Source organism: Pogona vitticeps, chromosome 3 (assembly GCF_051106095.1).
Source record: "Pogona vitticeps strain Pit_001003342236 chromosome 3, PviZW2.1, whole genome shotgun sequence".
Taxonomy (NCBI): Eukaryota; Metazoa; Chordata; class Lepidosauria; order Squamata; family Agamidae; genus Pogona; species Pogona vitticeps.
In genome coordinates, this window is record NC_135785.1 from 185,766,045 (window position 1) to 185,778,719 (window position 12,675).

Consider the following 12,675-nt stretch of genomic DNA (forward strand, 5'->3'; position numbering starts at 1 on the left):
TGAACACTTAACAAAAATCAGGAAATAAAAAGACTGCTGAGTCTAAGATGGTAATCCTAACTTCTGGCCTTTCTAGGAGTTTTCAATAAACTGAAATTACTTCCACATCTTCAATGGGGGTTCAGTAATAACTACAGTGGTGCCCCGCTTAACGATTACCCCACTTGACGACGAATCCGCTTCACAATGATGTTTTGCAATCGCAAAACGATGTTTTAATGGGCTTTTTTCGCTTCCCGACGATCGGTTCCCTGCTTCGGGAACCGATTCTTCGTATTAGAACAATCAAAACAGCTGATTGTCAGGTTTTCAAAATGGCCACCGGATGCTTGAAATTGTTCCCCGCTGTTTTTAGGAGGCATTTTTCACTGCACAGGCACCCGAAAATGGCCGCCCTATGGAGGATCTTCGCTGGACGAGCAGGTATTTCGCTTGACGAGGATTTCGCTCTACAGCAATTTCGCTGAAATGGATTATCCTCATCAAGCAAGGCACCACTGTACAATTTCAGCTAGAATGAAACCTGCCCTTACATGTAGACACTGGGAGGAAATAGTGGAAATGCAGGGTGCATTGGACTAGGCATCCTTCAGTCTCGAGAGACTATGGTAACGTGCTCTGTATGGAGAACTTGGAACAGCGTCTAGTGTGGCTGCAGTCACGAAAGCAGCAAAATCAGGGGGTGCATTGAAGTGCACAATTGCTGGGTTCTCCCTCCACGGTCACAGACCAACACCAACAAAAGTGACTAATTAATCAACAGCCACGCACAGTGCCGGCTGGGTACCCTTCTCTTCCACTACTTGCTTCTAGAGCTCAAAATGGGAAGGCAGAAATTTTCTCTCTTCCCCCCCCCCCCTCTACATTATGCAACTGTGAACAGTTTCTTCTACCAAACTACTCTGCAGCTGGCACCAATTATTTTGCATGTAGCCAATTCACTTTCATAAGACATAAGGAAAGTATAGGTATTTTCATTTTGTTGCACACACTCTGAAGACATAATAGGGCTTCAGTCTGCCTGCTGGAAACATGCTTTCATAGTGTGAGCATAATTTTTTTAAAAAGGTACAGGCAACCAACTAGCTAAACCAACTAGCCTGCTCTCTCTTATGATTACATATTTCAAAGAACTCATACCTGGTCCTGCCCTTAAGATGAAGACTTTGGAGTTGTCAAAAAAAAAACAACCAAAAAAAAACAAAACACCCCCCCTAAAAATTCCCATCTCCAGGATTAGTATTTTCTCTTTTATTGTCCGTTTCAACAACCGTACCTTTAGCTGCTGTTTTTCCCATGGTAAAACGCTGGATGCTCTTTCACACAGAAAAACTACAAATTTTGCAGGGGAAGTTCAGTCTTCTTTTTCACGGTACAACTGTTTCCTATGGAGGTAATATAGCATGTTAGTCCAAATAAACAATACTGTGTTATAATGCTACTGGAAGCAAAACAAAAGAAAAAGTATTACTTTTTAACTCTGCTAAGAAAGGATGAAGAAAACTGCTTTACACCTTAGCTCTAATCTCCTAAATCACCTGAAAGCAAAAGCTAACTCCCCCCTCACATCCACGTCCTTTGAACCTTTAGTAACCCTTCCCTTGAAACACCTAATGTTATGCTGATGTTTCCAATTCCTACTTTTCAAACACAATGCTTGTTACCCCCCTCCATTGCAGACATTCTACAACCTGCACCTAGAAATTCATATGCATGAGAAGCTAGTAAAAACAGAAAAAAAATATTAGTTATCAATTCAACTGATGCAGCACATTGGAATACTGTATAAGAGAATTGTTTCTTCCCTACAATTCTACCCTTCCAGTATACACAGTATTGCATTTTAACAACTCATATTCATAAATATATTTCCTGGCATTAATAAGAATGGCTGCAACAGTTTGGCTAGCAGCAATAAAGCTGAAAAGTGATCGTTTTTATTCAATGCAAAAATATGCAGAAGATAAAAATTTAAGTCAACTTTAGTACTGTATGCCAGTTCTCTTACATGTCTGTACCTCTTGAGTTACGTATGTTGTCATTTATTATTCCTGCCTTCTTGTGATGTGCAACCTTTATTACTTCTGATAATTTCCTATGCATTAATTCTAGATTCAGAGCAGGGAACTGATGATCCCTAAGGGATGAAATGCCATTCCACTTCTCAGTTTCCTATCCAAATTTTGATTTAAATCTGAGTAACAATGCCAAGGATGCAAACAACTCCATATGCAAAGGTAAGATACCACTTATAGCAAGACAGCAAATAACTGTGGTTTCTAACTGAAATCCTTTACCTCATGTCACCCTCCCACACAGCCGGACAGTTTCAGAAGCAGTGTCTGAGGAGTTGTTTCACAGTGCATTAGGGAGGGGATGATAAGAGAAAAGTTATCATGCACTTGGAAAAATCTGAAGGAAGCCCTTTGATTTCTGGGTTAGCAACACAAATCTATTCAGAAGTTAATCCCACTGCATTTGGTCAGATTTGTTCCCATGTAAGTGGGAATCAAGTTACAGATCAAATTAAAGCAGAAGTTGTGCACAAATAGTTTTCAGCAAACTGCTAATATTACACTGCTATTAAAATTACCCTACTATAATGTGCTAAGGAAACAATATAAATAAATAAATATAATTAAATTCAATGCAAATAAATATAATTAAAGCTATGAGCTTTAGCCAAGAAAATTCATACTGGAATAAATGTCTTGAAGGTCCCACAATATCTTAATGTTTGTTCTGTTTTTTGTTGCTCCTAAGTTTTAAAGGGAATTGCTTGATCAGATCTACATCACATTTTCAGCTCCATTATCATGCAAGCCTATGCTTTACCATGTACTGTAGTGTCTTATGACTTAACACAATGGTTTTAAAGTTATATTATTAAATGTGCTACAAAACCAGATGTTCATAGTGAGAAGATATGCAAAATTAACAGTCACTTTCTTTCATAGCTGTCATTGTTTATAATTTAAGATACATTAAGATAAATTATTTAGACTTCATTCTGTACATATTAATCTTCATTAAATATTTATTGGCCAAAGTAATTAAAAAGAGAGATGGGTATCAAAGGATTAGTTTAAAAAAATAATTATCTGCAATTTAAATACCACTTTAAGAACCGCTGCCATTGAAAAAACAGTGCACAAATACTGCAATAAACTAAATAACTATATTAAAGTGCTATTGTCTCTTTCATAAAATGAAGTTCCCTGAGACAGTTCTGTCTAAACTCTCCGATATTTAATACAGCTAACAAAATCTGCTGAATGTTTGCAAGTGTACTTTGAACTTATAACCTACCACATATGTTACATGAGTACTACCAAGAGCACATAAACAGAAGCAGCACATAACACATTGCTACAACATCCAGTAAAAAAATGAAAATCCATTCAAATGAAAGCAAATGAGGAACATCACATATAGCCACTGAAGTTAAAACCCGTCTCAAAGCCACTCCTTTGCCAGCAATAAACTATGAAAGGTGATGCTGAGCTAAGTGCCCCCTTTATGTGCAGACTACTTTTAAAGTATATGGGCTTTATCTTTTGTTTTTGTTGGTGTTCTAGCCACCAGACTGCACTGTAATAAAGATACCATCCGAGTAGTGATAATCCTCCCACTCAGCCACTGAACTGCCTGTTAGAAACACATAAAAGAATTCCAGTATTTCAGAGTGCTTTGCAGATTTACTCTAAAATTCATAACTGCCTGCTCATATAGCAACACAGTCTAAAAGAATAAAGGTAGCCAATATGCAGATAATGTTTAGCAACTTACAAAGTTTGGCCAGAATTCCAGTTTTCACTTCCATGCTATGACCGGGGATCACTGGCTTCCCAACTATCAGATAATAATTACAATGCAACATCTATAATCACAACAGTGTAAATGAAATATCTAGTCATAATGTTGATTTAATAGCTATTTATGTCTGTATCCTTTACATAAACCTGGTAAGGCTACTGTTACTATACGAATTTCAAAAATTGTCCTATGCCCAACACAACTACCCCAACATTTCAAATGCATGCTGCTTCTTTCTCGTCTTCTCATTTTCTGAAAATGCAATCCATTTTAAAATACATTTGCTTGGTTACTGTTGTTTTATGTGATCTTTCAAAATATTCACAGTATTTGAGCCATAAGGATACTGCCTAAGAGTGAGAACAAACAAATAGTGAGGCATTAAGCCCAACAGTGTGATCTTAAACTAAAGAATATATTTCCAAATTCTATGATCAGGGTATGATAAAGTCTGATGTAAACCTCAATTCAGCTTTTTTAAATTACTATTTTAAAATATATTATTCTGAAACTTTGCAGTTTCAATAAGAAGGTTGTTTAAGACTTTCTTTTAAAACTACTAGTCACTTAACAAATTGTTAAAATGTGCTGTTATATGACTGAATCAATTTGGTTTTACAGCTCAGAATTACCTTCCCCTTGTTCCATTCTTATAAAACATCTGAACCTTGCATTTTATTCAGCAATCAAAACAAAGCCATCTAAAGTAATTTGGCTTTATAAATATGACCTCTTAAATTAGTTCTATACCATAACAGTACAGATCTGATCAGTTTACACATAAGGACAAAAGAATGTTCTGAGCAGAATCAAACTGCAACTGAAGAACATAGCCAAAGTTTTATAGGCATGTATGTTGAAAGGTATGTGGATAGTCTTTCAGCTGGTTGACAAACAGTGGCATTTCATCTATAAAAAGCTATTCCATTCAAGTAGTAATTTTACATTATTACTTGTGCACTCCGTGTAAACAAATTCTGTTAAAAGCCTACATATTTTTGGTGCTTCCACTATAAAGCTGACCATCTTGATAACTGCACAAATGAGCCTGATTTTGATGAAGATGCAGAAATTCATAAACACTTATCTATGCAAAAATTATAAACAACAGCTACTTTTGAAACTTAGAATTATAGTTTCAATTAGACAAATAAGGACAACTAAAGAAGTAAGTAATAATTATTACCTATATTAACATAGTCTCAGCTGCATATAGTTCAAAATAACCGGCTTCAGTTTGGTAACCATTTTTCACTTCTTTGGATTTTCTCACTGACTTCAAATAAGTCGATCTAGGGCTAAACTCAATTTTAGTTCCAACTAGAGTAGAGCCATTGAAATACATGCGATTTCCATTAATCCTGACTAACAAGTCTGTTCTATCCCAGTAGTTCTACTCTAGATGGAATTAGAATTGGACACATCCTTGGGTGTCCTGCAAGTTAAGAAAGAAAAAGTGCTATTTATTCAGAAAAAGAACAAGAACACCAAGTACTCTAGTCAAATGCAGATTTTAAATGATGGCTAGTGTGATACAATGGACACTAGGATTGACTTGGATCAGAGGTATCTCTTGAAAACCATACTAAGTCAAGGAACTCATTGAGTGGCTATGGTGAAGTCAGTCTCTCGTGTTAACCTACCCTCACAAGGCTGACATAAGGGAAAAAAGATGAAATAGTTTCCTATACATTGCCCTGAATTCTCTAAAATAAATATGTACATATCAAAAATAATCCTTAATCTTAATCTAAATTTTAATAGTGCATTAAATTATCCAATTCAATGAAAAGATGTTAGTAACAAATATGCCTGGAAGAAATACTACGAGGCTCCATCAAATTGAACACCTTCCCTCAGGCATGCTCACGAGTTCCCTAAATTGTCAGTGGGACACTTGTTCTCATCAGGAAATGACACTTGGGAGGGTGTACTATAGAAGCAATTTTCTGTTGCTGCCCCAGATCACAGAACTGCTTCCCTGAAACAAACACAACACTCTTGTTTGGGTTGTTTTTAGATGTTACCAGATTGTCTTTAGAAAGCAAAGGATTCTGTGATATAACTCAGATTTTCTCCCCTAAATGTCACATAACCTAAAATCCACAAGTGATCCATTTTTCCTTTTAACCACCACTTTGTGCCACTGAAAATAATGACACAGTACTTTTAAAACCGCTATAATGGTTTCCCAGGAAAGATGTGGCACAACTAATTCAAACTGATACATGTTTATTTAAAACCAAAGCTGTATTGAGTTCAGTAAGACTTCCTCCAATGTAAGTGTGTAGAAAAATTAGAGTCCAGATGAAGCGTTGCTTTAATACGGGTTATACAAAACAAACATCTACAGAAATATATATGTAAAAAAACTAAGCCATATATGGAGGGGAAATCAGCTGAAGTTTACTTTAAAATTTAAACTTTAAAGTTTACTTTAAAATAAGTTTACTGAGGCTGAATTCTGGCTCATACACCATGCTTTATTTACTTCTTTTTCCATGCAAAACAACTCTCATGTACTTCTGCTACCACTGATTAACTTTAAATCTGGGGACACACCTGAAACATAATATTGATATTCATATGTCTAGTAAATGTTGCGTGTGAGCGAATGTAATTTCAAAGTCCTTGCAGGTAAGCAATCTCACTGTAAGACAACCAGAGGTGAATGAGAATGGAATATATTTAGCATTGATTTACCATTAAATATTAAAAATCCCACCCATAATTCCATGAGAGTTCAGTATTCCCACTGAAATAAAAGGAAATGATATACTGAGCAACAAGCAAAATATCCTCAGTCTTTCTTCATGCATTTTCCTGCCACTGAGATGCAGAATGTCATATTAAAGCTTCGTAAAAACCTGACTTGGCCTAATTATTTTCTCTCAACAGAACATGCCCATAGTTTAACTAAATCATCAGCCTTTGAAACAGTTTCATAACAGGTATTATTTATATTAATAACACAGGTAATCAGCCACTAACATAACTGTACTATACTTCTATTATATGAAAGCAAACATTTAATTTGAGAACTGAAACCTATATTTGAGCACTTGTAATTTGCAGTCATATTCTTTTACATTCCGAAAATGTGTGTCACATTTTCTGCAACTCAACATGCAAATTAGGATCACTGAAATATCAAAAGAATTGTGTTTTGTGTGGCAAGGGGACACCCTCTAGTCAAGAGATTCATATTTGTCTTTATTTAGTTAAAAATACATCAGTAGGTTTTAAAAATTTAAATATTCAGCCACATAATTTAATGAAGACTTCAGTCTTCAGTGGTTTACTTGCTTATGACTTCAAAGAGAAAAGATGAAGTATATATATACATCTCAAAGAGATTTCTGAACTCAAGGAATCAGACTTGGAAAAATCCTAGATGCTTTGTGCCTTTAGGACACAAGATAGCACAACAAATTAAAACAAAACCTTGAAATCCCACTGAAATGAGTGAGTTTTGGAAGGTCTCATTCCTTTTAGAGAAGCCTGCACAAGAATCTCTAGGGACTTTTACCTACTAGTTTCATTTTCATGCCCAACATTTTTATTTTCTTATATAAAAGTGAGAGAATATTGTGGGAAAGGAGAGAATATTGCTGGAGAGAATATTCTGGGAAAGGAAGAAACAGAAAACAGACAGTCTTTTATGTCTTGCAAAATGAGAGAAAGCATCTCATTCCAAATGATACTGGCCCTACCCTATTTGACTCAAAAAATACAGGTTGGAACTATTTAAATATGTAATAAAAGTACTTCAACCAGCTTCACTAAACCCGCTCACCTTCTCCATTTTGTGCAGCATTTCTTTTTGCAGGTAAATGTTCAAATCAACTCTGAAATGTTAATTACTGTATATAAATCAAGTTTGGGAAATACCCAAGGTGGGCATCTTCTAAATTCAACCAGAATATTGTGGTGGCAAGCTCCACTTCATGAAAAACAGACCAAGAAGTTGCTGCTTGTAACATTGCCAAGTTCCAACTTGTGTTGTACTTCTGAAATGACACCATTTGAAAATGACTACACTACAACTGGGGGAGAGACAAGGAATGTATCAATAGTATTAATGAATCATCCCTTAGAGATCATGAATAAACCATTTGCCAAAGTTTTCCCTGTAGGAAATATTTTTTTTTTTTTGTCTGTTACCATTTATGGGTCAAACCAAAAGTGTAAATGTAAGTGGATTTGGCAGAGGTATTTCTCACTGTAATGCAGAACCTATTAAACTGAAGTAAATCTCAATGACATCAAGGGCACCTACTTTCATCTACAATCTTCGTCCAGGTTCTCCTGTATATGAGAGCATTGACACGGCAGCAACAGATTGCTGTTGTTAAGTGCTGTCAAGTCAGAACTGAGTTACAGTAACCTTAATAGAGCTTTCAAGATAAGTGAAATATTTAAGGAGTGGTTTTACCAGTTCCACTCCCACTGTGAGTTTCCATGGCTCAGCAGGGATTTGAACCCTCATCTCCAGAGTCTTAGTCCATCATTCTATCCATTATGCTATAATGAATCAGGACATTCATGCTGACTGGAACCTTCATTTCTGCATCAAAATATCTGAACAGGACTAAATTTAAGGAGGAGACAATTTGCTAACTACAGTGAAGTTTCTGTCACCAGGGTGGGTTATTTTTTCTGTTTAAGGTATCTTTGTAATACCACTTATCTTTATTTTTTACGAATTGCTGTCTTGGCATTACTATTCACCCTGATAACAATGAACAATCTCATTGTTATCAGGGTGAATTTGTCAATGAATTTGTCTATAAATGATAAGATGCTGCAGAATCAAATAAAAGTTCATAATCAGGAAATGGACCACATCAAGCTTATGGATCCTTCAGTGCAGTGCACTCTTTCTGGCTACCTGTAAATGTTCATTTGTTTACAATATTTTAATGCATGGATTTGTATCTCTCAAATACCTGGAAGTGATGAACAAGATATTCAGCTGAGACAATAGTCACTAGTGGCCATCACAACTTTTAAAACATACTTCTTAACATTAGTGCATAAATATCAAATAACTACAAAATGTGTTTTCTGGTTTTAAAAAAATCTGTTCTACTGTTACGCATTATTATCCAAGTTACTACATCAAACCTGAAGTATTACTAATGCAAACATTTCATCCCCCTTTGTTCTTAGGTGATGTTAAATAACTGCTAATGAACTCTTCTTTAGGTAGCTAATTCAATATTTAGGAACATGTGATGGCAGGATGACAGACATTACTATGTTTCAAGCTACAATAAGCAACCATTTAGAAAAGAAACACACATGGAAGTTCTTTTTATTACTGAAGCTTAATCAAGCATGAAATGTGGCTACATAAACCAAGGTCTCACTTAATTACTACCATGCTGCTATCTGTGCTTCAATTTGCTGAGTTATGGGTAATGGCTAATTCACAAAATATTCTTAGACTATCAAAGCTGAATTTCAGACTTGATCTACAGCATCTGCAACCTGATTTACAGTATCAAAAAATTATAAGCACCTCTCTGGAAAATACATTTCACTCATACTTTACCACCTAAATGCAACACTCTGTCACTCTCATCATGCTTATTTCCCTGTATCTAGGTACAAGCCACAGAAAATTAAATTACCCATAATTTAAGGGAAATTAATGGAGTTTAAGTACTAACACTTCTCTAGCTTGCATTGTTATTTATAGGATAATGGATTTACAGTGCACAGTCACAGTTCTGTGTTCTTTTACATTACAATTATAAATATATTCTAAGTGTTCTCCTAAATAAACTAGTGTTCAGCATTTCAAAGAGAAGCAGTTAGGATCAAACACAATCACAGTGTATCTGCCTTCATATACAAAAAAAACTTTAAACATTTGATTTTTTTAACATTTTTTCATTTGTATTTTAAAGTTACAAACCATTTACTCTGCAGTAGTTCTATCAATTTCAATATAAACATTTCAGCGTGATAGATTATAACACACACAAAAACCTATATTCAGCATGCTTGCCGTAATAAATCTATTTTTTAAAAAGTTGTAGCAAGGTATTGTGTTTTTTTCATCTTCGGTGTTTATTATCCTTTAAATTTTTAAGCACAGTATTAGACAGGTGTATTCAAAGAACTGTCCAATGGATTTCAAGGGGCTTACAATACTCCATATACTGTAATATAGTATAGCTGACTTAGGCTGCCATACAAAGCATGCATACAGAGCCATTCTATAAAGTGAGGCTTAAGCCGGGCTGTTGATAACTCGCTGTGTGTTTTTAGGATTATAACCTTACATCACGATCTTATGCTTGTTTCCTCAGTAGGTGGGCCCTATATTCTATGAGGCTTACTCCACCCAAATGTGGATTGGGCTACAGTTAAAGACCCAACAACTCAACAGGATTTTCTTCTGAGAAAAAACACCTAGGATTGGACAGCCGTCTTAACCAACTGATCTTGAGGAAATGAACTGGGGCTGACTTTCTAAGAAAAGGGTGTTTATGAGGAGTTATTCTATTTTTTCCTAATACAAAACAAACAAAAGTCAAGAGTAAGATATATTTCCTGAAGCTTCATTGAGAAGAATTCCTGGGCACAACCTGCATCTCAGCAGAAGAGTGTTGTTCTGACAATCGGCTCCCCACCCGTCCTTACGGGCATTTCTAGGCCAAGCCCTGTTGTCTGAGGAAAGGGGGCTGTGGTTCGGCCTGAGTTGAAAGGAACGGGAAGGCACAAGTGCAGGGCGAGCGATTCGTTGGGGACAGGATGGGACGCGACGCACATCATCCGCTCTCCTCCTCGAGTGCCCATCTGTCCGGCTCAAGCTGCCTCCTGCCGCCCTAGATCGATGGCAGCTGCAGCCGGTCCTTGAGCGAGGGAGTTTTTAGGCGCCACTCCTCCTAACTCGAGGAGGAGGATCGGCCTGGGGAAAGCCACACAGTTCAAGGAGGTGTGTCTTCCAACTACGCTCCTGTCAAACGCTCCACACCAAAGGCAGAAAGAACAAGGCGCGCACAGTCCCGACGTGCCAGCGCCAGCCCTCAAGCCCCAAATGCACCGGGGCTTGGGCGGATGGCGCACAGAAACGCCATCTGTGTCATCTCAGAGGGTGTCTATGCCCTGACCCCGAAAGATCGCCTCTCTCTCTCTCTCCTGCTCTCCCCACCCCACCCCAAGACTCCCTCCCTGTTTCTGCCGAAGTTCAAACTTGTGCCAGCGGCGGCAACCCAAACGGGGGCGGCGGGGGTGGGTGGCTTGATTTCTCCCCGCCTTGGGCTAACACGCCAGCTCCGATGGCTCCACTCTAGCCAGGAGGCGCGAGGGTTTCCCCGTAAAGTTAAAAAAAACACAAAAACATATACAGTATATATGTATATATATATGTATATGCGAGTATGTATATGTATATATAGTCAGAAGTGTTTGTGTTTCTATCTTCTGTATGCCTGCTGATCTTGAAATCTCTCTCTCTCTCTCAAGATCACCAGGAATCTCCATGCATCCCTAGCCGGAGCAATACAATTCCTGCAGTCTCTCTGCTAGCCTAAACCTAGGGGGCCTTCCAGAGAGGGAGCGCGGAAGTAAGAGTAAGAGAGAGAGAGAGAGAGACCTGCCATGCCCCCTGGCTAAACGCAGGGTTAGCTCCCCTTGCAAGATCTCCCACCACCACCACCACCTCCTCCTCCTCCTCCTCCTGCCTCTCCCCAAAGAGGAATGCAATTTCCCCTTTCCCTTCCCCTCCCTCGCCTTTTGATCCCAAGAAAGGTGGACACCAGTATTTAGAAAAGGGAAGGCGGAGCGGGGAGGAAGCGCCCTTTCTAAGTGGGTTGATGGGGGTCAGAAGAAAACTCTGCTCCCTTCACAAGACAAACCCGTAAAAAAAAACTACTGTAAATAACTGGCGCGGAGGGGGGGGGAGGGAGAGAGCGAGACAGAGAGCGCGGGCTGCAAAAACTGCACTGGGACCAGAGGGGCGGAGGGGGCGGGAGAGGCCAGGCGGCGGCAGCAGCAGCAGCAGCTCGGGGAGACCGGAGTGGGATGGGAAGGAGAGCGGCTTCCCTTTCTCAGCCCAACCCGCCAAGGGAGACCCCCGAGGGGCTCGCCGAGGCTCCGGACGAAAGCAGCGGGACAACCAGCCGCCTGTCTCTGCACGGAGGCGCCCGCTTACACACGCCGGTGCCGGCGCCTCTTCGCTTTCTACTCCCCGCGCTTCCGAGCCCGGGACCCGGGAGAGCGAGAGCAGCAGCAGGGCGGAAAAAAAAAAAAGAGAGAGAGAGGCGTCTAAGGTGGCGGCAAAGGGGGGAGGAGGAGGAGGAGGCTCCGGCATTGCCTCCTTGTCTTCCTCGCCAGAGAGAACCGAAGGGGAGGGGGGTCCCTGAACGGCCCCGACGCGGCGCGAAACCTCCTCCCGGGGGACCTCGGCACTCACCCGAGCGAAGGGAACCGCCGGTCCCTCCGCGCGGCTCGCGTGTCTGTCAGCTGCGCACTGCCCCGGTCGCCTGGATTCACGCCGCCGCCTCCGCCATGTTCCTGGGGCGCCGCGCATGCCCGGCAGCAGCACTGGGGGCTTCCCTCCGCCTCCGAGTCCTCCCTTCACAGCCCACTGACAAGGGGGCGGGGGGTGGCGGCGGTTCACCCGCCGCCGCCGCCGTTACCACCATACGCCCCCCCCCCACCGGCCGCGAGTGAGGCAACGTATTTGGGCGGCTATCCACGCCCACAGGAGGTGACTCCTGTGCACTTGCCGTTCCGGGGAGAGGGCGCGTAAACAGTTAACACAACACCACAGCCCTGGAATATGAGAAAGCACATCCCCACCCCACCCCCGTCACCAAGACCGGACAGTATCTGGACACTGCT

At 39.9% G+C, this 12,675-nt stretch overlaps 1 protein-coding gene across 3 annotated transcripts in view; it reads right to left on the reverse strand.

Annotated features, from left to right (window-relative positions):
• The window catches only part of SCML2 (Scm polycomb group protein like 2), a 68,340-nt gene extending 55,959 nt beyond the window's left edge, over positions 1 to 12,381 (reverse strand). For all 3 annotated transcript variants that reach the window (XM_020789160.3, XM_020789159.3, XM_020789158.3), the window contains exons 1-2: positions 12,245 to 12,381; positions 1,277 to 1,385 (exon numbers count right to left, since the gene is read on the reverse strand). In XM_020789160.3, coding sequence (XP_020644819.3) covers positions 1,277 to 1,298 — 22 coding nt within the window. In that variant the 5' untranslated portion in view covers positions 1,299 to 1,385; positions 12,245 to 12,381. The remainder of the gene's footprint in view (positions 1 to 1,276; positions 1,386 to 12,244) is intronic.
• Between the last annotated feature and the right edge of the window lie 294 nt (positions 12,382 to 12,675).